Source organism: Bidens hawaiensis, unplaced genomic scaffold (assembly GCF_021521415.1).
Source record: "Bidens hawaiensis isolate Kalapana, Puna unplaced genomic scaffold, B.hawaiensis_p1.1 tig00008194_1, whole genome shotgun sequence".
NCBI lineage: Eukaryota > Viridiplantae > Streptophyta > Magnoliopsida > Asterales > Asteraceae > Bidens > Bidens hawaiensis.
In genome coordinates, this window is record NW_027491583.1 from 344,176 (window position 1) to 371,580 (window position 27,405).

The 27,405-nt window shown below is 35.7% G+C and overlaps 2 protein-coding genes across 2 annotated transcripts; one reads left to right on the forward strand and one right to left on the reverse strand.

Moving 5' to 3' along the window:
- The first annotated feature begins 14,954 nt into the window (after positions 1-14,954).
- Positions 14,955-19,586, forward strand: LOC143637268 (protein phosphatase 2C 29-like). Its single transcript, XM_077104700.1, has 4 exons — positions 14,955-16,604; positions 16,990-17,103; positions 17,687-17,951; positions 19,244-19,586. The coding sequence occupies exons 1-4, from the start codon at positions 14,955-14,957 to the stop codon at positions 19,366-19,368; spliced, it is 2,154 nt and encodes a 717-aa protein (XP_076960815.1). The 3' UTR covers positions 19,369-19,586.
- A 1,321-nt stretch (positions 19,587-20,907) lies between these two features.
- LOC143637266 (uncharacterized) lies at positions 20,908-21,297 on the reverse strand. The gene has a single exon (XM_077104698.1). The coding sequence runs from the start codon at positions 21,295-21,297 to the stop codon at positions 20,908-20,910; it is 390 nt and encodes a 129-aa protein (XP_076960813.1).
- Between the last annotated feature and the right edge of the window lie 6,108 nt (positions 21,298-27,405).

A 27,405-nucleotide genomic window follows, 5' to 3' on the forward strand; every position in this document is an offset into this window, starting at 1 on the left:
CAAAAGATTCTGGAAGGTATGGTTTTAAAAAATCATGCTCAGCATTACTGTAATTCCGCATGGAGGAAAACCGGTCGCGGATTACTAGCCCCTCCGTATGATGGGAGACGACTATCTCCGCTGTAGTAACTACCCTCGGGACGATATGACGAATCGTATTCATCTAATTCGTCCTCATAAGACGGTAACCGCATGTCTATGCGGGGACGAGGACGTAACCTCCGGATCTCACCCATATTTTGCTCCAGTGGCTGACTATACTGAATGTGACTTCCCCTTATGGGAGGAGAAACGGATCTCCTAGGAGAATCATCATACGTCAGGGTACGAGCATGAAATCGCTCATTCCGCACCCTACGTTCATACTCAGCTTTCAAACTGTCTTGTTGAATATGAAGCCATTCGTCCGGAGACAAAAGTCCTTCAGATCTGGAGTGATGACGAACTCTTCTTGGAATAGAATTACCGGAGTTTTCTTCCAGGCCTAACTCTGAGTGCGTTCGATTAGCATCTCTCATATTTCGTTCCAGATCTCCTAGATTGGAACCCCCTGGGGCTGTAACATCCCCCAAGTCAGTAATTGGTGTAACAACATTTCCGGTTTATATATGAATTAAAAGTATGTATTTATAGTAGACCATATTCGTTATATTTAAAACTCGACACTTTAATGTTTCTCTTCGTTGAACGTCTTTTTAAACTTGCTCATATTTATATTATATATATATATATAATAAACTTATTAAATAGATTTTATCAAAATATTTATTTATACATTACTACATATCATAACTAAATAATTACGCATTATTATCTACTTATTTATTCATTAGTATTTTATTCTTACATCAAATATAGTTTACCGCAACTCATATTTATTTAAGCTAATTATTCATAAATTAAATTATATGATATACGAACGATTCTTTTAATTAAATAATAACGACTAATAATATTGTTTTCATAACAACAAATAATCCGAAGAGATCAATCGTTCAAACATAACATTACAACCCCAAGCATAACTTAATCACCTCGAAATCTTAATTTATTAAATCACGTTATATCTTTATAATTAATCTTATTATCATTAATAACTAGGAACGTTTGTCACCGCATCCCGAGAAGCTCGGACTCATTTAACTTAGTTTCTATCACCGTTTCATTATCGCTTGTTCCACTTTATCAGGTGAGTAATCACTCCCCTATTTTACTTGTTTTCAAATGTTTTGGGGACACTTGCGTACCATTTATCATATTAAATAATTATAATAAACAATTTATAATTAATAATAATAACTCAATAATTGCAGTGTGTTATTGATTAAAATTTACCCGAAAATAAAACGGGTCGGGTAACGAATATAAAATCTGGAGAATTCGAGTTGTTACAGTCTCCCCTACTTTAGGGAATTTCTTCCTGAAATTAAAAGAAACTATAGCAACACCATTAGATTTCGAAGAAAATAAAATTTTTAAATATAACTCTTAAAATTTTTTCATAACACAGAACTTTGAATAGTTAAAATAACGCTCCAAATGAAAATCCGATAAAGACACTTATATATAGGATGTACCAGCGGCGTATCCACCATGTCCTTATCATCTCTACATTTGTACCGTTATCCAAACTGCTTTCGGTTCTATATCATGACACCCAATTGAACGTATTATGATTTCCATGCGAGGACTTCGATAATTATGTAGGCCTCCATAATTACTTAGGTCGTCGGATGGTCCACATAACTCGACCCATCGTGTGGTTTACAAAATATTTGAAAGGCATGATTTTGTGAGAAAAGTTTAATAAATATGAGGAAAGTGTTAACATATTATAAGACCATTGGTAGTTGATTTATTATAAGTGTAAAATCAGAAGATTTTATAAAATATTTCTCATAACGCAATTTAGGTAAACTTTCAAGTTTGATTAATGAAATTAGTGAAAATTTTAAAGTAACTTAAAAGTTAAGAGAAACGGAAACATTGAAGTTGGGATATATGATGTGTCGACATGATCGATTGTGAAGAAAGAGAGTGGGGATACGAACCAACTAACAAATTTACGTGAACTTACCAAAAATTCTATGATTGCAAGGATAACATCAACAAAAGTTTATGAAGGAATTACTTGATAATTATAGACGAATAATAACCTGTGAAATTTTTAAATATTGCAACATTCGAGGTATAATTCATAAAACCATGAGTACAAATTTGGACAAGATTAAACGAAGACTTTGAGGGGTTTAGTTTAGTTAAATGAGAAACTCATGAACTTTAAAGAGAACTTTATACAACATTGAAATGTCGCAATTGGTATCAAAGCCACTCTTGTGCCGTTCGGGATGTTGGGACACGCCTCATCGAGGACGATGAGTCCAAAGGGGGGTTGTCTGTAACACCCTTGGCAAACACAACATCGTCCCACTCTTAGGCTATCCCACATCGATCGTGGACAAGAGAGATCACTGGTTCATATGTAATGTCATGCCTCTTCAATCACCAACGCGTTTTGGGCAACCAAAAACAAATCCGTGATTTCTTTGTGGGCAGATCGGACAATATTGATGGTGCGTGGGGCCGGGGTGTTATACTCTAAGAGTGATATTACCTTCAAACACGTAAATGACCTCACTAGCAGTACGTAAGAATGGACGACCCAAAATTATATGAACTCTCTCGTTGGCCTCCATATCCAAAACAACAAAATCAGTAGGAAAAACCAAGTTATCAACCTTAACGAGCAAATTCTCCACGACACCCCTCCGATACTTAACGGAACGATCGGCTAAAGACAACGTCATACGAGTAGGGGTGAGCTCTCCTAGGCCCAACTTTTCATATAAAGAATACAACATGAGGTTTAAAGAATACGACATGAGGTTTATACTAGCTCCAAGATCGGCCAATGCTTGACATGTCGTGTCACTTCCGAAAAGACATGGAATGGTAAAAACACCGGGGTAGGGTAATTTATCTGGTACTTTATTAAGAACTACTGCATAACACTCTCCATTTAGCGATACAATCGACAGCTCCTCCAACTTATCCTTTCTTTTAAGAAGGTCTTTCAAAAATTTGGCATATTTAGGCATATGCTGGAGGACTTCGACGAACGGGAGGTTGACATTCAATTGGCTAAATATATTGAGTAAATGCCAGTAATCTTTCGTATACCTTTGATGCTTTAGACGGGCGGGATACGGGACATAGGCAGGGTCAATGATGTGAGGTGGTAGCCGGACTCCAACCGGCTTCTTCTTAACTTGTGGCTCAATAATTGGTGTTGTACCTTGCGATTTACCTGGAGCCTCTACCTCTATCTCCTCATCTACCAACTCATCGTCCCCATCTTTCTCAATTTCTCTACTAACTCTCTCCGGACCAAAAACCCTTCCACTACGAGTGGAGATGGCTTTTAATTTAGCAGCCGGATTAGTTTGAGGAATACCCGAAAACTAACATGGGGGTCTCTCTTCTAAACGACGAGCAATATCACCAACAGTCCTTTGAATATCAAGAATAGCTGATTGTTGTTTTTGAAGAGTAAGTCATTCTCGGCGAACTTTTTCTGTGTTGCTTGATCTCTCTCCAGGATTTGCTTCATCATATCTTCCAGTCGACCTATTCCACCACTCGAATCCTGCACATTATTTTGAACATTAGTACCATTGGTATAATTATCACTAAAATACTGACCTTGTACTGGAGTAAAAGAATTTTGAAAGCTGGGTGGTGCGCCCGACGGACGCCAATTAGCATTATTCTGATTCGGGTTCTTGTAGGTGTTCCAACTCTGATTATTGTTGTTGTAATTGTTGGGAAACCTATTCTGACCAGCTTCAAAATCGACCTGTTGATTCATCACCGGGCACTCCAACGTACCATGTCCACCTCTACAAAACTCACACCTGCCACCTTGGCCTTCAGCTCCTTAACCTCTCTAGTTAGTGATTCCAAAGCAGCTGCCACACTAGTATCCAGATTAACCTGGTATACACCTCAAGCGGATGAGGATGTACTGCTAACGAGAGTGGAATTCCCCCTTTGTGGTCTTTTGGCTGTCCGATTGAGCGAAGCTCTCAAACATCTTGTTACATTCGATGACATATTTTCTTGCCATTAAGTTACCTCCAGCAGCAGTGTCAAAACGAACTTGGGTTTCATATGTCAGCCCGTTGTAAAATTTCTCCACTAGAGACCATGGTGTAAGACCATTTTGTGAACAATGGGCAAGCAGGTTCTGAAAACGCTCCCAAGCATGGCAATATTGTTCATCTAGCTCCATGTGAAACGAGTGAATCTGATCATGAAGAATAGCCGCTTTAGCCGGTGGGAAGTATCTTTTAATAAATGCCGAGCGTAGTGCTTTCCATGTAGTGAACGTGTCGGGCGGCTGAGTGTCGAGCCAGAGAACTGCTTTACCTACAAGTGAAAATGGAAAAAGATGTAAGAAAATAGCATCTTCAGTAGCATCTTGTAAATTAAAAATTTTCAAAACGCGGTATAGTCGGTTAATATGAGCAGGTGCATCCTCGCCACCACGCCCGATGTTGTTCATGACGTATGACGGAATCTGCCATGAGTTGGGATTGTCGATATGGGGAACAACGATGCATGACTGGTTTCCGGTTAAGCCATCGAAGGCTTGAGCAGCAACTGTCCTATCATCGGCCATTTGAACTTCTGGTTGGCTTTTTGGACATTCTGGTGGTGAACTAGATGGTGACGAATTTGGTGTAGATGCGGGTTTAGGCGGTTTTTTTTCTGCTGACGAGCTGGCCTCGGTCTTCAACGGAGAAAATTCTAGATTCTCCAGCGGTGGTCCTTGCGAACGAAGATGTGACATAAACCTGAAAAACGCAACAGACTAAATGAGTAGACTCGAATACTTAAAAATAGACAAAAATAAACTAAATTAAATTAGACTCCTACGACTCAAACAAAAATAAAACAATTGGCACGTATGTAGCAGATAAGTCCAAGTAAGGCTAATAACGCAATTGCTAAGAATCCCCGGAAACGGCGCCAAAAACTTGACGTGATGAAAACAGTAAATTAAATATCAACTAAATTAAACAAGTAATAAAAACTAGACTTAAGACTCAACTACACAAAACACCGGCAAGTGAACCGATCAATTGTACTAAAGCTAAGTAAGTCCGGAATATCGAACCCACATGACTCTATAAATTACGTAAATTAACTAATTTAGACTCGACTTACGACACGACTATTTATTATTAATGTTTTAAGGGGGTTTTCAAACTAATATTAAACTAAGAAATTAAATAAACAAGTAAACTAGAAGAAAGAAACAAATCACAATATCGAAACCAATAAGAGAAGGAATCTACCTAGGTAAGAATCCCATGCATCAACAATCTTCAAGCAATGGACAACTAACATGATGTGGAAACTGATTTCTAAACATATTCATCTAACAAACCCTAAAGGACCCTTGACCGAATCAAATGACATCCCAAAGAATAATTATTAGATTATTAAGTAATCAGTTATATTGATTTCCTCACAGTTATCAAATAGAGTTAATTAATAGTATCTAAAGCAAGCAATCTCACGAAACACTAAACCCTAGATAACTTGATAAGCTTATCATGACATCATGAACGAGGATCAACACAATAATCAAGCAAGAATATTGTTACCAATCTCACCTAGAATGCAATTGACCAAGACACATAAACAACTCCTCACCTCACAGCTATTGGAATTTAGCAGAACATTCAAAATCCTAATCAACGATCAACAAGCTTCTATGATCTAATAGGCCTATTCAATCACAATAATCAAAACACCAAGTAATTATTAAACATGAACCCTAATATCTAAAGAACACAATTAATAGATAAAAGATCCATGTGAAGCAATAGTTAACAATCAATCAAGATAACAAACACTCATATGCATCATGAAAACAAACTCAAGTCTTTACAATTAAATCAACAAAACCATAATCAAAACAATAGTCCAAAGCAAGAATCAAGCATCAAACATGTTCATCAAACCTAGGTAGACATGAAGTCTAGCCTAGCATAATCATAATCAAAGACAAATAACTAGAACCAAGAACAAAGAGTAAAATCATGAAAGATAGTGAACAAGAACAATGAAAAAGAACGAGAGAACCTGTCTTAATCGACCCTTGAAAACCCGTATGAAAGCTCTATGATCTTCTCTCTTCCTAGCCTCAAAAACACCTTCAATCTTGGCTCTCTTCCTTGCAAACTCGGCTAGAAATAAGTGAATGTTTGTCTAGGTTTTCAATCCTCTTTTTATATAAACGAGCTGGGCCTTAAATTGCAAAATATAGCTTATCAGACTGCTTAGACGCCGCGCGACGGGCCTCAGCCTCCCCGGTCGCGCGACGCGGCGCACACCAGGAGGGGAATCCGAATTTTCTTGTTATTTTGTTGCTAAATCAAGCTAGATCTCTTCTTTGAACTCCAAGCAACGATAGGAACCTTCTAGGCCTTCTTTTCCTTGACTCTCAAGCCACCATCTACATGAAAACAAATCAAAACTCTAGTGAACTAATCATGTAACCAATGATGAGCAAAAACGAACTTAAACTTCACATGAAATGATAGAATGAATTAAAGATTAACATGCAAGACACCAAAAGATTTAAAATATGATAAATATAAATAAACTTGACTCAAAACCTAAATTAATAAAAGAAGAAAAAAACACGAACTAAACCGAACTCAAAACCTTAAATACACATAACTTTACAAGGGATTCGAAATGTATAAATAGATGTATATCAATAAACTCAAGAGTTCAATTTATTTTTAGTAATTGTTTACACAACTACGATCTTGTAGTTTACAATCAAAATGTATCTAAAAAAAACCTTTCTCGCAATATTATGTCTTTCAATGCTTTGTAACCCACATGATGGGACGAGTTATGTGAACCATCCGATGACCTAAATAATTATGGAGGCCTACATAATTATCGAAGTCCCCGCATGGAAATCATAATGCGTACAATTGTGTGTCATAACATAGAATCGGAAGTAGTGGAGTAACGGTACAAATGCAGAGATGATAAGGACATGGTGGATACGCCGCTCGTACATCCTATATATAAGTGCCCTTATCGGATTTGCATTTGGAACGTTGCTTTGACTATTCAAAGTTCTGTATTATGATTAATTTTAAAAATTATATTTAAAATTTTTCTTTCCTCAAAATGTAATGGTTTTATTATATATTTCTTTAATTTCGGGACGATATTCCATAAAGTATGGGAGACTGTAACAACTCGGATTCCCCATTTATTATACCCGACCCGCTTTTATGTCAGGTTATTTTATCAAATAGAATATCGCATTTAACGAACTAATATTATTTTATTATTATTTTGACTATATTTAATTAATCTTTAAATATAACTTTCAATTTATACAAAATATACCCTAAACTTAAGTTTTTAACTCATTTTGTATCCATATTTAAAGTTCAGGGAGTAAATAGCAAATGTGATATTATAACCCAGATTCATTAACCATTTATCTAACTCGAATCCGTTTTGCTTACCCGTATACCCTTTATGTTTTCTTGAACCTTAATACTCTCTCTAAACTTGGAATTGATTATTGCTTATTGTTATACACTTCATATTCGGCTCACCGACAATGTTAATTAGGAAACGAAGATAAAAAATGATACGTATTGCTTCTTTTACCTAGCTGACATAACTCGTTAATTGAAAAGATTATAACCATAACCCTAATACAATTAAACACGCAGAGACTAGCCTATAACCATAGCCAATCCAACCCTATAATCAATTATGTAAATCTAGATGTTCGAGGGGAGTTCTTCGTTGACCCGCTGCCATCAGTTTGTTGTGGTCGTTGACCACCAATACGCATAACCAACTAGTAATTATTGTATGATACTGATTCGTTTTCATCTGTATGTTATTAGCCCTATCATCAATTAAACAATCAACTAACGATCTGATCAACTGAATCATCTAGGGTTTATAAACTATATGAGTTTAATCAGTTTATGTATTTAATTTAAGGTTTTCATGTCTTAACCAACTGGCCTGCAATATCAGTTTAACCAATTTAAGGTTTTCATGTCTTAACCAATTTAAGGTTTTCATGTTATTAGCCCTATCATCAATTAAACAATCAACTAACGATCTGATCAACTAAATCATCTAGGGTTTATAAACTATATGAGTTTAATCAGTTTATGTATTTAATTTAAGGTTTTCATGTCTTAACCAACTGGCCTGCAAGATCAAATGGTGTGTGTGCTGTTCATGTGAACCGGCCATCTACCCGGGTTCGAATCCAGGCAGAGGTGGTTTTTATTTTTGTTTTTCTTTTAATTGTTTTGAATGATTATTATTATTATTATTATTTACAGCAACCTTCCATTAACACACATAACCCAAACTCCTGCTAACAAGCAGCTAGCAGCATGTTACAAACAAGAACAACATATTACAATATAGGACATTTCCACCTATCCCATTCAATATCTAAGCCTTTAGCCCTATTTTTAAATGATTAATTAGTTAATTATAATTAATATTAAGTATTAAATAAACTTTATTTTATCAAAACGACAACTTTAAGTATTACGTTTCTAGTCAGATAAGCTTGTTATAGACTTTTTTTCAGTATATCTATACTATATATAAAGCATGAGTGAGGGACCTCTTAAATTTTAAGAGGTACCAAACTTGTTGCTTTAAGTACAAACCACAATGCATATAATTAAGATACTTTAGGGGCAATTTTGTCTTTTAGCAAAAATAATGTACGGTTGATTTTAATTTATTCAATAATAATTACAAATTTGGTCCTTTCACTTAATTACATTTTTTTAATTTATAGAATAGTTACATATATACCCCTTATTTTAAACCAACTACCCCCATGACGTTTAAACGTTTATAACTTTTTCACACGTTAATATTATTTAAAAAACATTATACCATAAAAACGAGTATTTTATTCTCTTTATTTTGAGTATGGTATTGCTATATTTTTTTTCATTTTAAAAACTTAATGTGTTACGTGATTACCATTAAGAACCGGCAAAACGGGTCGGGCGGGTTCGCCGTTCGGGTCATGGTTCTAAAAGGTTAAGGTCGGAATGGGTCGATACACAAAAGGTTAATTTGGTTTGGTTCGGGATGGGTTCGGGTCGAAAGGGGTTAAATCAGTACGGATTTCGGGTTATAACATTGTCAGGCAGAACGGGTGGCTGATCAAGACTTATTCAATGTAGTGTTACGTGTGTACCGACACCTGATTGCGTGCGTAAAGTCGTTTGACATGCTTTATGACACCGTACACCAGTTGAGCTTCCAATGCCGCATTACGAGCATATTATCGTCCGGTTACGCGTATATAGTTGTGAAGTCACGCACTTACTGAAACGGTAACACGGTTATGCATTCGATGTCATGTTTGCGTGCATACCCCGCTGCATTGTGCAGGCACCATGCTTGTATATATATATATATATATATGTATATATATATATATATATGTATATATATATATATATATATGTATATATATATATATATATATGTACATATATATATATATATATATGTATATATATATATATATATGTACATATATATATATATATATGTACATATATATATATATATATGTACATATATATATATATATATGTACATATATATATATAGGGGATGGATCTTGCGAGAAGTAATCTTATAATGAGAAGTGCGAGAAGTAAATTCTAGCCATTGATTACAAAGATCAATGGTGTTTGTTGCACGATGGCATTTTAGTAAATATCAAGAAGTTTTATCCAGATTATAATTGCTTGTGAGGGCATACTAGTAATTGTTTTGTAGCTATCAAAAGGGAACGGCTTATGTATTCATTATCCCTAATTCCACTCTGTAACTCCTACACAAAGCTTGAGGCGTGAAGTTTTATTCACATATCCAACTGATACACACAATCGAATCAATTTAACTCACACACAGCTCGACGCGCAAAATCCTATTCCCATATCAAACTGATAAACACAATCGAATCAATTAAACTCAAGTGATTCCAATTACGAAGTAATCGGTATTCTTTTATAGCCTCTGTTTTGAAGTCGAATTGGGGGTTTCTCGGATGCTATTTGGATCGAACCCCACACAAGGTGTAAAGGTATGTTCAGCAATTTTAGGTTTTGTTGTTGTGTTGCTGGGTTGTTGGTTTTGTTTATATGATTATATGTAGATTGTGAAGTTTAGGTAAATGTTCTCTCAGTGTAGGTACATATCTTTTCATGTGTATTTATAGTTTCTTCTATGTAGGTACATCTTCACTTAATTTTCAGACTTGATTTATTAAGGGTTTTCTATTATATTGAGTTTTACTTTAAATTATATATTTCAATGTGTTTATGTTTCTCCATGTACAATTAAAAATCTAATAATCAATATGAAGCATCCTGTTTATTTAGGTATACTTTAGTTTTATAATATTCCTGTTTATTTTTTGTATATTAGTTGAGTAGTGTAGGTGTGTTAGTATTCGGTTTATTTTTTGTGTATCTGTTGAGTAGTGTAGTTGTGTATCCTTTTTATCTTGTTGCTAAAAACATTAATATTGTTGTTAGTTGACCTGTATATGCATGTATTTTAATGTATATGACAATTGTTTGAAATTATGTTAAGTATGCTGGTTGTGTAGGTATATAATGGATATGTAGGTGTAGTATGTATGTGTTGGATGTGTATGTAAATTATTATGGCAATTGTTTGAAAGTAAGTTGTGTATGTTGGTTATGTATGTGTAGTATACATGTGTGGAGAGATGCATATGTTGGTTGTATATGCATATGATTAAGTTGTTAAGACAGTTGAGTATGTTTGTTATTTAGGTAAAGAATGTCTATGTTGGTGTAGTGTATATGTGTAGGGATATGTATATGTTGGTTGTATAGGTATAAAATTATGTGTATGTCTAATTGTGTATAAATGGAGAGTAAGCCCGCGCAACGATCTTTTTAGTTTGTGTACATATTGATTATGGGTTGTAACTTTTAGTAAATATTGGTTTTGAATATTGACTTCATTTTTGTAGAAATCTAGTTATTGGTATTAATTACATTCTTGAAACAATTTGTAAGAGTTTCTACTTGAACAAGGAAATGAACAAATGGGGTAACGAGTCAAAATTGATCAGATACATGTTAAACAGGTTCGGTTAACACCAAAATTTTCTTGTTCATTTTTTGAATTATATAAAGCTGGTAAAATAAATACGAGTAGAAACTATATTATAAAAAAGAAAATAAAATAATTTAGGAAATTTAAGCTTGTGATATAAGCACATGTAAGTGTAGTCACTAATCTCTGTGCAGGGATCTTTGAGACGTTTGTGTATACATGTTGGTATTTATGTATGTATCTCTATGTAGGGTGTGTACATGTCAATGTGAAATATTGTTATTTTTGTATGTATACCTTACATTATAATTCACGTGGGAAAATTTATTCACCAGCTTTTGTTGATGTTAAACAGACTAAAAGAACTATGGAATTGAAAACTTTATGGTTGGAAGCTAAACTTTGGTATCTTTAGATGATGCACATGGATACGACAGATGTACACGAGAACAAAATTACGAGATTAGAACGGTGGGTTTACAGTAGAGGCGACTGAACAAAACCAACATAAGTTGAGCTTAAGAAAAAACATATGCTGCAAGGATACTAGTTTATAACATAAACATCGAAGAATATGATATCGATGATGTTAATGGATCGAAAGAAAACAGGAAATAAACATGTTGTGTAGGAGCACGATGAGTATAAGCGTTTGGAATATAATTTGTTAAAGCAAACGTAAGAGTATTTTGCTTGGTTTATATGTATGATATATGAAATTTTATGCAACTATGATGCTCTTATATTTGTAAGTTACTTTTATATGCTAGTTGTAATATGAAGTTTAGAAATTATCTTAGGCTTTTTATATAATATGATGTATGTTTTTGAATTTTACATCTGAAAAGGGTTAATTGTATGTGAATGACACGACCCACATGGGTTGGGCATGCGTTCAGTTGATATGTTGTTAATCACCTACACATACAATTGATGCATATATGTAAGATTATTAAACAATTGTATGTGTGATTTAACTCAATAATTCATCTAAAATTATAAACAGAAGTTCTTTTATTATGGCACGTCAAAATTTTTAAAAACCTTTATCGGATGAAGAACAAATAGAAAAAAGTAATTTGATAACAATTGGGATTGTGAACATGGATGGATGTTTTTGTGTTCTTGTTTAGTCGATATGAAATAAACATAATATAATTAACAATGTAATAAAAAAAATATTTGAAACTTCCAGCCATTAATAGTTTCCATATATACATTTAGGATAGATTACCAATGTACCCTTATTTATAATTTAAAGTTAAAAGAAAAAGAAAAATTATGATTGGTTGTAACGACTTCTCACACTTCTCGCACTAAAAAAAGTTCTGAAATGAACCAGATCCTATATATATATATATATATATATATATATATATATATATATATATATATATATATATATATATATTATACAATATAAGTATATATTGTTTTAATAAATCTAATTAAAACCCTACACTTTAAATCCACGCTCTCTCGTCGTTGAGCGTTTTTATAAACTTATTATCTTTATTATATATGTATTCTTCTTTAAACAACAATTATGACAAACGTATTTTAAACATATTAATTATATTTATAAAATTTGATGTTCGTTAGAGATTCTAAGCTACATATTGTATGATAAATATATATTTTAACGTTGGTATTAAAGTAGTTAATATATCACGAGTTATACTTATTAATATAATTGCAATATTTATTTAAAAATTTAATTACATAACATTTATATAAGTATATTATATCTCACGTCTTATTTATAACTTTGTATATTACTAGTATTTATAAATATTTAAGTTAATAATCTTGCGAATTCATGATAACTAATAATATTGATTTAATAATAGCAATAGAAACCTATTGATTAATAAATAAACATTCTAATCCCAAATATAACTCAAATCACATCGAAACTTTAATTCATTTTACGTGTTGTCTCATTATTAATTAATTCATATTACTTATATTTAACTAATAATCCTTATCGGTGTATCCCGAAGGGTTCATCTTTCTCACATCATCATTTTTTGTTTCGTTCATCCGATCAGGTGAGTACCACATTACCCTCTTTTTACTCGTTTTCTCACGTTTTGGGGACATATGCGTAAATTATATTTCTTACATATACTGATACTCAATACTGCAACTATTGTCTTATGTGTTAACAACTTATACCTTACTTGTTTATGTGCTTACTTGCTTTATATGCTTCCGCATTCGGAGAGGTCCAGCATAATCTCAGTCTAGTATGATCATACACCAGTCGTTATAGCCTTGTGCTTCACAACATCTCAGTCATACTTGCTCATTTGGTTAATTTGTTATTCTCATATGACTTGTTGCAATTACTTATTTCTATATATACTATATGTACATTTAAACTGGTGTGTTGCACGCTCAACCATGTGTTGACAAACTATATTATTTTCAACGCATATGCAGGTCATCTTGTGTTGTGAAGTAAGTGGAGTTGGAAGATTATTTAAGGACTTATACTAAAGGAAATTCAATGAGACAATTAAAGTTATGATTTTGATTTGTTTGTTTTGGGATATTGTAACAAATAATGATGTTACTTTAAATTATTAAATAGATATTCAAACTTATGATGTTGCATGATAGTAACCTTGAGAGCTGTGACAATCCGTTCGCGACCCGGCATTTCCGCCGTAGGTTGGGGTGTGACATGGAGGGCGGAAATGGAGAGAATACCAACCTTGTTTTCATTACTGAAACGGAGCATTATGGCGGCATCGGTTGTGTGTCCATTATGTGAAGAAGAGGTTGAGTCGGCGGAGCATCTTTTTGTTTCTTGCCCATTTGCTCAATCGGTTTGGAGTATTATTGATACTTGGTGTAAAGTTCCGGCGATTTTTGCGTTCTCTATCCATGATCTTCTAGAAATGCATAAATACTCCCGATTACCGAAACGGATGGCGAAGGCGTTTCACGCGATATGTTTAACAATAATATGGTGCACATGGAAAACAAGAAACTCATTGGTCTTTGAAAGGAAACCGGCATGCATAAGAAGTACGATAGGGGAGGTCAAGGCGTTGAGTTTCTTGTGGGTAAAACATCGGGCAAAGTGGCCGGGATTAACGTGGGAAGGTGGAATGCGTTTAACTTCAATAATTTGTAAGGGTGTAATGGGTGGGCATTGGTGGTTAATTTTGTTTATGTTTTAAAGTATGATGTAATTTGTGTTTAGCTCCTTGTTAGTTTATTTTGGTGGTTATATATATATATATATATATATATATATAGTTTGTTGATCGTTAAAAAAAGTTTTAGTAGAACATATTTACAAACCTCGATTGTACAACTAACAGTTGAAATTTCAATTTGAAGCGATTGCAATTTACACAACTCAAATAATTAATAATTAATTGATGCTATTTAATTATTACTACTTTTTATATTTATTTGTATATTAATAATTAATATTTGAAATTGATTTATATTCGGAAATTGACCATGAATTTAAGCTCCTACTTTCAACAACTTGGTTTCTTTTTCTCTCCAATCTCGACACATCCAAAACAAAAGTCTCCACCCTTCCATTTTCATAGTTAACTTAACTTGAATTCAATTCAATTCAATTCAATTCAATTCAATTCTCACCCCCGCAAAAACATTACAATAAAACACACCACCACCACTACTAATTTCTCTCTCTAAAACCCACCACTGCTGGTTCTGCTGATTTACAATCTACAACAACACTAGTCTAGTGTCTAAATGTGATGGGAAGCGGACTCTCCCACCTTCTTCCTTGCTTGAATCCGGCGGACAGGAGGCCGGACCTCATTTTCACCCACACGGACGCACTTGACGAAACCCTAGGCCACTCTTTTTGCTACGTTCGTTCTTCAGCTCGCTTCCAATTCCAGTCCCCTTCCAACTCTGATCGTTTTACTTCCCCTTCGCAGTCTCTCCGATTCGCTATATCTGGGGCCTCGGTAAGTGCCAACACTTCCACTCCCCGAACTGTCCTTTTAGATAATATTTACGATGATGCCACTGCCACTGCCACTGACTCTGTTGCTGTTGCTGGGCTCAAGTCTAGTCTAGTCAACGGATTTGAAAGTACGTCGTCGTTTAGTGCCCTCCCGCTCCAGCCCCTACCCAGAGGGGACGCCTCCTCCGGTCCTTTGGAGCGCGCTTTTTTTATGTCTGGGCCAATTGAGCGTGGGGCCCTCTCGGGGCCTTTAGACCCTCACATTGCCCCGGACTTGGCTGGTAACAGTAGAGTCCCGTTTTCGGCCCCGTTGAACGCCTATGTGAAAAAGAAGAGGAAGAAGGGGATTCCGGGGATTCGGAACGCCTTTAAACGGAATTTCCCTCCACCGTGGGTGGTCCCGGTAGTTGGCAGCAGAAAGGAAAACCCAAACCAAAGTGAGTCGGATGTGAACACCGAGGGAGATGTGCAGTGGGCCCTGGGGAAGACGGGGGAGGATCGGGTACACGTGGTGGTATCCGAAGAGCACGGTTGGTTGTTTGTTGGGATTTATGACGGATTCAATGGCCCGGATGCTCCCGAGTTTTTGATGGGGAATTTGTATAAAGCTACATATAAAGAGCTTGAAGGGTTGTTTTTTGAATCAGGTGTAACTCCGGAAGAAGAGGTGCAGAGCGCTGTTACATTGGATTCAAACACTGGGGGATTGATGAAGAAAGTCACGTTTGAATCAGAAAGCGGGAACGAGACCAGGAGAAAGAGACTATGGGAGTATCTGGCTCAGGAAGAACCGGAAGACGGTCTTGATCTTTCTGGCTCCGAAAGATTTGCATTTTCGGTTGATGATGCGGTTAATATAAGTAAAACCACATCAGGAGCTGGTAAACGGTCGCTTTTGATATCAAAGTTGAGAAACGGTTTCACTAAGCATAAAGAGGGTGGTAAGTTGTTTGCTTGGAGATTCGGGCTTGATGCCAAAGAACAAAAGGAAGTAGGAAACCAACAAGTGGAAACAAGTAATGCATTAAGAACCGGTAGGATAAAGAAAGTTGGTCCTGTGGATCATGATATGGTTTTGAAAGCGATGTCGAGGGCTTTGGAAGTAACGGAGCTTGCGTATCTGGACATGACTGATAAGGTTATGGACCAGTATCCGGAACTTGCACTTATGGGATCTTGCTTACTGGTTGCACTGATGAGAGATGAGGATGTTTATGTGATGAATTTAGGAGACAGTCGGGCGATTGTTGCACAACATGAACAAGAATTTCAAGAAGTTGGTTCATCTGGGACAATGGGGGATAACGTGGCCCTTGTTGATGGGATCGTTGAAACGAATGATGATATTGAAAAGGGGGATGATAATGTTCCTGCTCATGATATGAAGTTGATGGCGTTGCAACTATCTACTGATCACAGCACGAGCATAGAAGAAGTAAGCTACTATTTTTTTTCCTTTATTAGAAAAGTTACATGTTACAATTTGGATAATCGGTATTGTATGTTTGACGCTCCTTATATTGAGTAGACAAACTGGCCTAATATATGTTCTTTGCATAACATCATTATATTAGCTTTTGATTCTTTCTTTGATGACAAAGAAAGAATAATGATGTTGTATTGGGCTTATCATTAAAAGTTACCACGTGATAGTATTTTTCTGATAGAAAGATGTAAAGTGGTACTGGATTTTATTTATTTAGATGCTTGCTTTTTTAATGGATTTTGTTGTTTGTTGTTTTGATGTTAATAGTATCATGAAAACATGATTTTTTATGTTGTAAATAATTTTTCGAAGCACACTCTTGTGTCTGTCGCAGGAAGTGACAAGAATAAAGAATGAGCATCCAGATGACAACCAATGTATTGTGAATGGTAGGGTAAAAGGACGTCTAAAGGTTACTCGTGCATTTGGTGCTGGATTTCTAAAACAGGTTAGTTAATTACATTTTTATGAGCATATTTTTTTGTATGTACAATCAGGTATGACATTATTACATATACAACATCCAAGGAAACTAGATGACTAAAATACACGGACATTATAGTTTTAAGTCTAGAAGGCAACTTATATGTCTTATTCTAGGAATTTACAATTAGGGGTGGGATCTGGCACGTACAACTTTTAACGTGAAAAGTGTGAGCAACATTAGACCAACTAAGCTAACACTCAAAGTAACTATCGTTACGCTATAGGTTTTAACAAGAGTAATAATATGTTGTAGCGTAATAATTATTACACTACAACAAAATGACTAGCGTAATTATTAATTTATTATTAGCAATTAGTCTAGTTTAAAACTATTGATTAATAATAATAATAATAATTAATCTAGTGTTAACATAATCACTCCAATGCTTCTTACACTTTTCATGCTAAAACTGTTTGTGTTTGATCAAAACGATTTACTAGTAATGATGATTAAAAGTATATATTTTAATTTGTCACAATTTTATTTTTTTTGGCTTACTTACCTTTTAGATGAATTTAAATTTGTGTGATGTGTTAATTTTCAGCCAAAATGGAACGATTCGTTGTTAGAAATGTTCAGAAACGAGTATATTGGGACCGCACCATATGTTTCGTGTGAACCTTCACTGAGGCACCATCATCTTTGTCCTAGAGATCAATTTATAGTTCTTTCATCTGATGGATTGTACCAGTATTTTACCAATCAAGAAGTCGTTTCTCATGTTGCCATTTTCATGGAGAAGTTTCCGGAAGGTGATCCCGCTCAACACCTAATAGAAGAGCTTCTTTTACGTGCAGCCAAAAAAGCTGGTAATTTCTTTTACCTTTGCTATTTCAATTATTCACATTTATTCATGTTTGGCGTAAACTTACATTTTTAATTACATACTTTAGTTATGCCCAAAATATCAAGTTAGCAACTTAATCTAAAGAAACTCACATGTATATTAGCAACAGGTGACCAGTTAAGCCATTTTCTTCTGACATTTTATTATGATGTGGAATCTTAATGCTTACATGGCTGCCACATATAGGTGATATGCTGACATGGTATTGAGGTATTCCAACTTGATATTTCCTGACTGCCATTTTTTATGGCAGTCAAAGAAAGTTCCAACCAAAATTAAACCATATTCAAATTAAGTCATAGTTTTTGACTTTTTGTACAAATAAAAAGCAAAATCAATCTTTGATTACAAATTAAAATTTGATTACAAAATCACAGTTAAAACAAAACTTCATCTGACTAAGATGAACGTTCTTTTACAGAGAATATAATTGTATGAAGAATGAAGCTTGTTGGTGAATTTAAACTACTAAACTAAATATTTGTATAACTGAAAATAGAAATTTGAAAACGATTTGAGTTTTAGAATACACCACGCCAGCGTTTTTTAAACATGTGGAAGCTGACATGGACAATGACGTCTAATCAACTTTTACAAGTTTTCTGAGATGCAGAATTTCTTATTTGTAACTAGGTAAAATAGGAAAAGTTTGACTTTAGATAAAAAAAAATCAGAACGGGATAGAAGTTGCCCGTAGTATATATTTAAATGCCGACGACCTCTTATATTATTTTGTTGAAACACAGTAGATCATTATCCTAGTTATAGTTTCTGTAATCATGCTATCTAATTTTTAACTCATTAGCAGTATTATATAATATAATATCATATAAATGAATTTGACCCGTTATTATGTTATGGGTTGGAATTGTCCCACCTAGGTTGGACTAATTGTCATTTGGTTATGACAATCGCATACCATTTGGTCTTGAAAACAATTACTTTTTTATGATGTCACTTTTGGTGTTAGATCTGATGAATGAGGATTGGTTGCTTATAGCTGCTATTGACTATTTTTGACACATATTCATTATTTATTCATATAACATAACCATGAATGTTGACTTTTCTGTCAATTAAAAAACTACCACCTCACAATGTTGACTTTTTTTTTGTAATTTTGAATTCTACTTGTTTTTGTGTTGAGATCAGTTTTTGAATGTTTTGTTTTGCTATACTTCTAACAGACCAAAAAAAAGAGTGTTCATTTTATTCAAAAAAATATTTATTTATAAAAATTTGTTGTGATAACAGGGATGGATTTGCATGAGCTACTAGACATCCCGCAAGGCGACCGAAGGAAGTACCATGACGATGTCACTGTCATGGTTATTTCTCTAGAAGGAAGAATATGGAAATCATCAGGAAAATACATGTGAAACATATTTACAATGTCGGGTCAAACCAACTAATTGTGCATGTTCATCACAAGACTGAGGTGAAGCCTGCAAAGCATGGGCTCATCTTTACAATCCCGGGTCAAACTGGTCAACATTCGGTGGGATACATGGAAATGGGATGTTGCAAGAATTTTTTGATGATCTTGTCGTAAAATCTTTTTTTTTTTTTTTTTTTTTTTTTTTTTACGTGGAGAGTTCGTTAGGGGTGGTAAAAAATGAACACTTCAAATGATGGTTCATTTTTTCATAGATGAAAGCTGTTTCATTATGTGGCATTTTTAATATCTTGAAAGAGATGGAGATATTTAAGGGATTTATTTTAAATGAAAAGCGGAACTCGCAGATAAGGATGATGCCATCGAGCGACTAAAGGAGTTGCTGGATTTTGAAGAAGGAGAAGAAGAAGAAACTGATAGTTCCGCGGAAGACGAAAGCGTCGTCCCGTAGATACATATGTTTTTCTTGCAAACTTTTCTTCCCTTTTGTAATATCTTTTGAGTAATAATAAGAAGTCTTGCTTTTCTTCCGGCGCACTTTGTTTTATGTTCTATAATATAAGTGTTTGTCCGGAACTTCGTTTTTGTCAATAAAAGATTACAGCTTATCGGAATGAAGTGGAACTAACCCAATATTTTTCATTCGTTGGCATAAGCCTTTTTAGAAAAAGGAGTTACACAATTACTGTACTACATGTAGCATTTCTTTAGTTGTGCTGCATTCCACGTCCGAGGAATCTCAGTCCCGTCTAATTTCTCCAACTTGTAGGCACCTTTAGTTAATACTTGTTTGATTCTGTTAGGTCCTTCCCAAGTTGGGGCTAACTTGCCCGGATGCTCTAGTCCGGATGCCTCGTTGTTGCGGAAGACTGTCTCCCGCATCGAATTTGCATTCTTGAACCCGCGAATTATAATATTTCTAAAGCTGTCGCTTATAATTGTATTCGCAGATCAATGCTAACTCTCTTTTTTCCTCAAGCAAATCGAGATTCATCCGGAATTCATGATTGTTATCATTAATCAACAGAACCTCGCGGATGGAATCCCGATCTCTGCTGGGATCATAGCTTCTGTACCATAGGTTAGGCTAAACGGTGTTTCCAGATTGCTAGAGTTCTTTTGGGTGCGGAATGCCCAGAGTACATTGGGGCAATTCATCAACCCAACCCGTTCGTTTAGTACCTAACCTCGCTTTAATCCCTTCTTTGATAGTTCGGTTGGTCTGTTCGACCTGACCGTTTGCTTGCGGGTGTGCTACAGATGTGAAGACTTGAGTGACTTGAAGTTCTTTCAACCAATCCTGTAACCCGCTGTCAGCAAATTGGGTCCCATTATCACTTACCAGTTCTTGCGGTAGGCCAAACCGGCAAATAATGAATTTCCAAAGGAATTGTTTTACGGTTGATGCCGTTATCGAGGCAACTGGTTTGGCTTCTACCCACTTGGTAAAGTAATCAATGACCACTATCAAGAATTTGACTCGTCTTGGAGCTTCTGGAAAAGGTCTCATAATGTCAATAGCCTACTTCTGGAACGGCCAGGCAGATGTTACCGGAATCAGTTCGTTCGTTGGTCGTAAGGTATTTGGGGCATGACGCTGGCAAGAATCGCACTTTCTGATTTCTTGCACAGCGTCCAAATGCATACCAGGCCAATAATATCCTGCGTTCATGATTTTTGCAACTGTTATTCTTGGAACCGCATGAAGTCCACAAATACCTTCATGAATTTCCCGGATGAGGTAATTTGCGTCTTCCGCGTCCACACAACGTAATAGCGGACCAAGAAATGATCTCCGGTACAAGATGCCATTAATCATCTGGTAATTCAAAGCTTTGTGTTTGATTTTCCGAGCTTCAGCTTTCCCAGCTGGAAGTGCTCTTGAAGATAAGTAAGCTATAATTGGCGTCATCCATGATTCGACGCCTGTTTGAATTACCAAGACTTGATTCTGGGGAACGGATGGATGGTCTAAGACTTCTACACGAATATCTTTGGCAAAATGCTCAAAATTTTTTGAAGCTAACTTGCTAAGAGCGTCCGCCGATTTGTTCTCACTCCTTTTAATGTGAATAACGTTGAAGGAGGTAAATTGGCGAATCAAGACCCTCGCTTGTGACAACTAAGAAGGCATGACATCGTTTTTGGCTTCATATGTTCCATTTATTTGTCCCGCAATTAGCAAAGAATCCACCCGTGCTTCCAAGTGTCTCACCCCAAGCTTTTTCGCTATCCGCAGGCTTGCCAAGAAGGCTTCATACTCCGCCTCGTTGTTGGTACTTTTGAAGTCCAACTTGATGGCGTATGTAAATTCATGTCCCTCGGGATTGACTAGTCTTAGGCCTGCACCACATCCTTCACTGCTCGAGGCTCCGTCCGTAAAAAATGACCAAATTTGTCCTTGTTCCGGAGGTTCTTGGGGTTGTTGTTCAATCAAACACTCTTGTTCTTTGTGTTGCGAAACTTCTGTGACAAAGTCCGCCAGCACTTGTCCTTTGATTGCCAGTCTTGGTTTATACTTGATTGAGCATTCACCTAATTCAATGGCCCACTTTGCAAGTCTACCGGACAATTCAGGCTTGCTCAACACGTTCTTGAGTTTGTACCCGGTTAGTACATTGATGGGGTGACCCTGAAAATATCTGCGGAGTCGTCTGGCGGCATAGACTAATGCCAAAACTAACTTTTCCAACATCGAATATCTCGTTTCTGGGTCTGATAGTGTTCTACTGACGTAATAGATTGGAGTTTGAACATTTTTCTTGTCTGTCAATAGGACAGCCCCCACGGTAATGTCAGATGCTGACAAATACAGTGTTAATGGTTCACCCGCGTGTGGAGCAGTTAACGTGGGTAATTCCATTAAACACTCATTGACCTTTTGAAACGCTTGATCGGCTTCCGAGGTCCATCTGAATTGTGCCTTTTTGAGGCAATTTCTCAGAGTTGAAATGAACGGATAAGATTTAGCAGCGTGGTTTACCAGAAACCTATTTAATGCAACTAATCTCCCGTTAAGTGTTTGGACTTCTTTGAGGGATGCGGGGGATGGCATGCGGGCTACTACTTGTATCTTGTCCGGGTTAGCCTTGAAGCCTGTGCCTGTAACAATTACCCCGATGAACTTCCCTTCCTCCATCCCGAAGGAACACTTTGCTGGGTTGAGTTTCATGTTGATACTTCTTAGTGTTTCGAAAGTTTACTCTATGTCCCTCAGCATTTGATCTTCTTCGATGCTTTTGATCACTAAATCGTCCATGTAAATTTCAAGGTTTCGACTTATCTGACTTTTGAAGGCCTGATCCATCAGGCTTTGATACGTGGCTCCCGTATTCCTTAACCCGAAAGGCATCATTCTGTAGCAGAATGTGCCCTGGTCAGTGCGGAATGCTGTCTTATCCTCGTCACCAGCCGCCATATGAATCTGGTGATACCCTTTGTAGGCATCGAGGAAGCACTTGAATTTGAATGGGGCCACAGCGTCTACCTTTAAGTCAATTTCCGGAAGTGGATAACAATCTTTCGGACATGCCTTGTTTAGATCCTTATAATCTATACACATCCTCCATGTTCCATTACTTTTTGGGACCATCACTGGGTTAGCCACCCATGTTTGGTACTTGATTTCTCGTATAATCCCGGCATGGAGAAGGTCTTGTACTTGCTCGTTCATGGCCTTTGTCTGTTCTGGGCCTATCTTTCGCTTCTTTTGCACAATAGGGGTATTTAGTGGATTCACCTTTAGCTTGTGCTCTAAAATGTTCCGCGGGACACCTGTCATGTCCGCGGGCTGCCATGCGAAAATGTCGATATTCTTTGTCAATAATTGTTTCAGAAAAGTTTGGACGATTTCGGAGATGGCCGGACCAATTATTACGGTTTGATCAGGGAATTTCTTGTTAAGAATCCATTTCTCCGGTTCAGTCCTCTGGTTTTGTTTGGAAACTTTGTTCGGCCTTTAACTTTCAGTTGTGAAGCAATGTCGGTTAACATGGATTATTGCTACGCCAGTACGAGTCGGGACCCCTACTGCTCCGTGAGCTGTGGACGGATGAGCATTGAAGTCACCAATTGCCTCTCGTCCGAGAATAATATCATGTTTGGATGTTGCCGGTAAAACTAGGAATTCAACTTCCTCAGTTCTTGAGTGAACTCCGTCACTAAGTGTAACCGGGAAAGTAATGACACCCCACGGGTGCATTATTTCCCCGCCAAACCCTGAAATGGGTGCGTGAATAGGTCGCAATCGTTCTTTGTCATCTTCTTCAAGTTGATCAAAGCACTGTTCATACATAATGTCGGACGTGCTACCGGTGTCGAAGAACACATATTGTGACCGGTAGTGTCCGAATAAGGCAGTAATTATCAAAGGATTTTTGTTAATGGTTTAATTGGTATTCTTCATAATTAATATATAAAATAAATTCTCCAACCATGTTATTATTGAACAAGAACCAAACGATTCTTCAAAATTAAATGATATAACATCCAAGACTTGAACCAACAAACAAATTACTTAAAGTCGACGACCGAATTAGGATTCTTTAATACTATTTATCATTAAATTGACGGACAATTTGGTACATGTACTAATTTGGTACCCGTCACGTACCTGTGAAAGTACCGATACCCGGACTAACTCAAGTAGTTTGTTACTCGAACCAGTACCGGTTTCAAGATCGTCAAAGATTTGGAAATAAAAAAGCAAAGTGGTACAAAAACGGGTACTGCACCGAAATACCCGTACCCGTACCATACAGGAAATTTTGGTACGAGTATTGGTACGTGTTTTTCTTGATTTTTGGTACGAGTACAATCGGGTACAGGTACAGTTACGAATATGGGTACTGTCCCACGATCATCCCTAATAACGGTTATACTAGAGTTGATTTGGTTCAACCAATCTGATATAGAAAATGTTTTAAGTTAGCAAATTCATGATATATTTTGTGTTATTGATATCAACTCTTACTCAGTAAACTCATCAAAATAAAATTATTTTTTGAAGAATGGATTACTATTGCAGGTACCAACTTCTGAACTTTTTCCTATTAAGATCAGTCGACTGTTAAATTAAATTAATATGTACTTAATTTCTTTTATATAAAAAATCCTAACCAAAGCATTTTTCCTTTGGTATGGCAGTTAAAATTTTTATGTAAATAGTTGCCATTCGGTATTTTTATTTTTATTTTGAGTTGTTGGTGACTAGAAGTAGCGCTGTGTTCCCGAGTTAACTTAACAAAAGAAAAGAAAGAAAAAGAAATGAAAACTTTCTTTTTTCTTTCCTTTCTCACATCCTATCTCTTTTCCTTTCATTTCCATCCAATTCTTTCCATTTTAGAAAGAAAAGTTTCACCCCTTAAAGCCTCATATTTCCTCCACTTTTCTTTTCCTTAAATGAAACTTGGGAACACAAGTTTTGAATTTTTCATTCATTTCTTTCCAAAAAAAAACTTGGAAACACACCACCTCTATTTTTCCATATATTCCCTTTCCTTTCTCCCTTTAAGTGGAACTCAGGAACACAGCGTGAAAGCAAGACGGGTAACGACTTTAATATTATTCTTAAAACAAGAAACAAAACAAAATAAACTCACTATGTTTTCTTTCAGTTAAAAATTTAAAAGGAGGTTGCTATTTATAAGGTTTGGTCATTTTCATCCAAAAATAGTTATTTTTTAGACGAAACTAAGACTTTTTAATAAATAAAATATTTGTTCTTCGTCGTTTTGTTTGTTTACTTGTAACGTGCCTATTTGAGACGTCCCTATGGGCCTAGTGCAACCTAGGGAGCCTATGCCTATAAATAAGCATGTCTTGTAAAGGCTCTTTAGTAGTTTAGAAGTAAAAGTATGAATAAATAAGGGTGCGTAATCATTAAAAAATTATTTATGATCTTAGAGTATTCTTAACCCGTTTTTCATCTATATCTCTATAATTATACTAAAAAACACTACATTTTTCTCTCATGTTCAATTAAATAATATTTCTATGTCTTTATCATCACAGTTTTCTCTTTCCTCTACTCACAACCAATCAAATAAATATTAAAAAATAAATAGGGGAAACAATGTTTCCCCAAATTTACAAAAAATCACTACATTTTCTCTCCACCCTATAATTTACACTCACAATCCCTTACAACCTCACCCTATAATTTGCAAACTTCCCTCACATAATTATAGAGAATGAGATGAGAATGCTCTTAATGGTTGCCAATATGTACCTATGCTTAATAATAAGACTATCATCAGGCACGCTTCTAACTACAGGTCTAGTTAGCATGACATATTTGATTTTTACTCATTCTTCTCACATGCACGTTTAGAGCATATATAACAAACCTATCTAAAACGCCACATAATCATCAAATCACATTCCAAACCTTTTTTTTTTACAAAAACACAACTTTCTTCTATATCAACAAACCTGCTCAAACCCTATGCAAAAAAAATATTAAATGTGTCTCTCTCTCTCTATATATATGTGTGTGTGAGAGAGAGAGAGAAAGTGAGACCACCATGGTATATCCCTCGTACCTTAGAGTTTGGAGTTTATTGTAGATGTTTTTTCCCTCAGACCATGTGTAGTCATAATAATGTCACTTCCTTAGGCATTATGCGTCACGTGGCGCCCAATCAAAGTTATGGTTTTTTGTAAAAAGAGGGTGTAGTCATAATGCCCCACCCTTGGACGTTATGCGCCACGTGGCGCCTAGTCACGTTTACACTTTTTTGTTTTTATAAATTTTTTTTATTACTATTATTCCATTTAAATATAACATAAAATCTAACACCATCAATTCTTTCATCCTAACCATTAATCAACAATTATGGGTGGCTGCACCTCAAAACCCACCACCGGATCCAATTATTCCGGCCACCATAAAACCCACCAGATCCAATTATTCTGGCCACCATGAAACCCACCGGATTCAGTTATTCCGGCCACATGAAAACCCACCACCGGATCCAATTATTCCTTTAACTTTAATAAGCGAGCCAAGCAAGCGTTTTGTGGGAAACGCTTAAGGAAAACGCCGCAAAAAAACGCAGGAGTGGGGGGGGGGGGGGTTGCCCCCGGCGTTATACTAAAAAACGCGGCTATAACATGTAGACTATGGTTGGCACATGTAATCTTATTATTTCCGACTACGGTTAGAACCATACTCATTCTTTACACATGTAATTTTATTATTTCCATATCATTACTACTTTATAAATTAATTAATTAATTAATTAAAAAACATAAGTAATGGAAGAACTTAAATAGTTAAATAACAAATATTCTTTATAACGGATACTATTAATTTTTTTAGTTAAATAATTATGTAATTAATTAACAGTGTTTGAAATTAAGTATCACGTATTTTGAATTACATAAAATTATGTTTATATAATATGTGGTTCTAATTTATGTAATATTTAAATTTTGAATGTGTTCTAATTTAATTTTATAATGGTTATTTTGAAATAACCCTATAAGTCTGATATGCTTAACCCTTCTTAAGTCTAACCCTTAACTAAAACTCGAAAATATGTCATACAAGTCGGGATGTACTAGAAAAATCTTCTGTGACACCATGGGGAGATGATGATTTGGATTGGAATTGGGCATTTAACCACATATTCCTTGAAGTGGAGAACCCGTCGGAAGAGGATAACAACCAGATGAGGAATATCCACTGGAAGAGGAGCACCAAGCGAAAGATAAATTCCCACCGGAAGAGAGGATGAAGAACGCCAGGAAGATGAGTACGTGCCTTGTGATAATGCGGAACCGTTCCATATTTTCCATGTGCCCCTTGGACGAGTACGACTCAGAGTATACGTTTTAACTATGTTTAAGTTGGTGTAGTTTTTAATTTCTCTTGGTGTAGATTAAGAGTATGAGTATGGATAGATGAGTGTGTGTGTGAAGCCGTTAATTTTTTTTAAATAGCTATGGTCTTAATGGTTGCCAATCTGTACCTATACTTAATAATAAGAGTATCAGCAACGCTAACAGACACACTTCT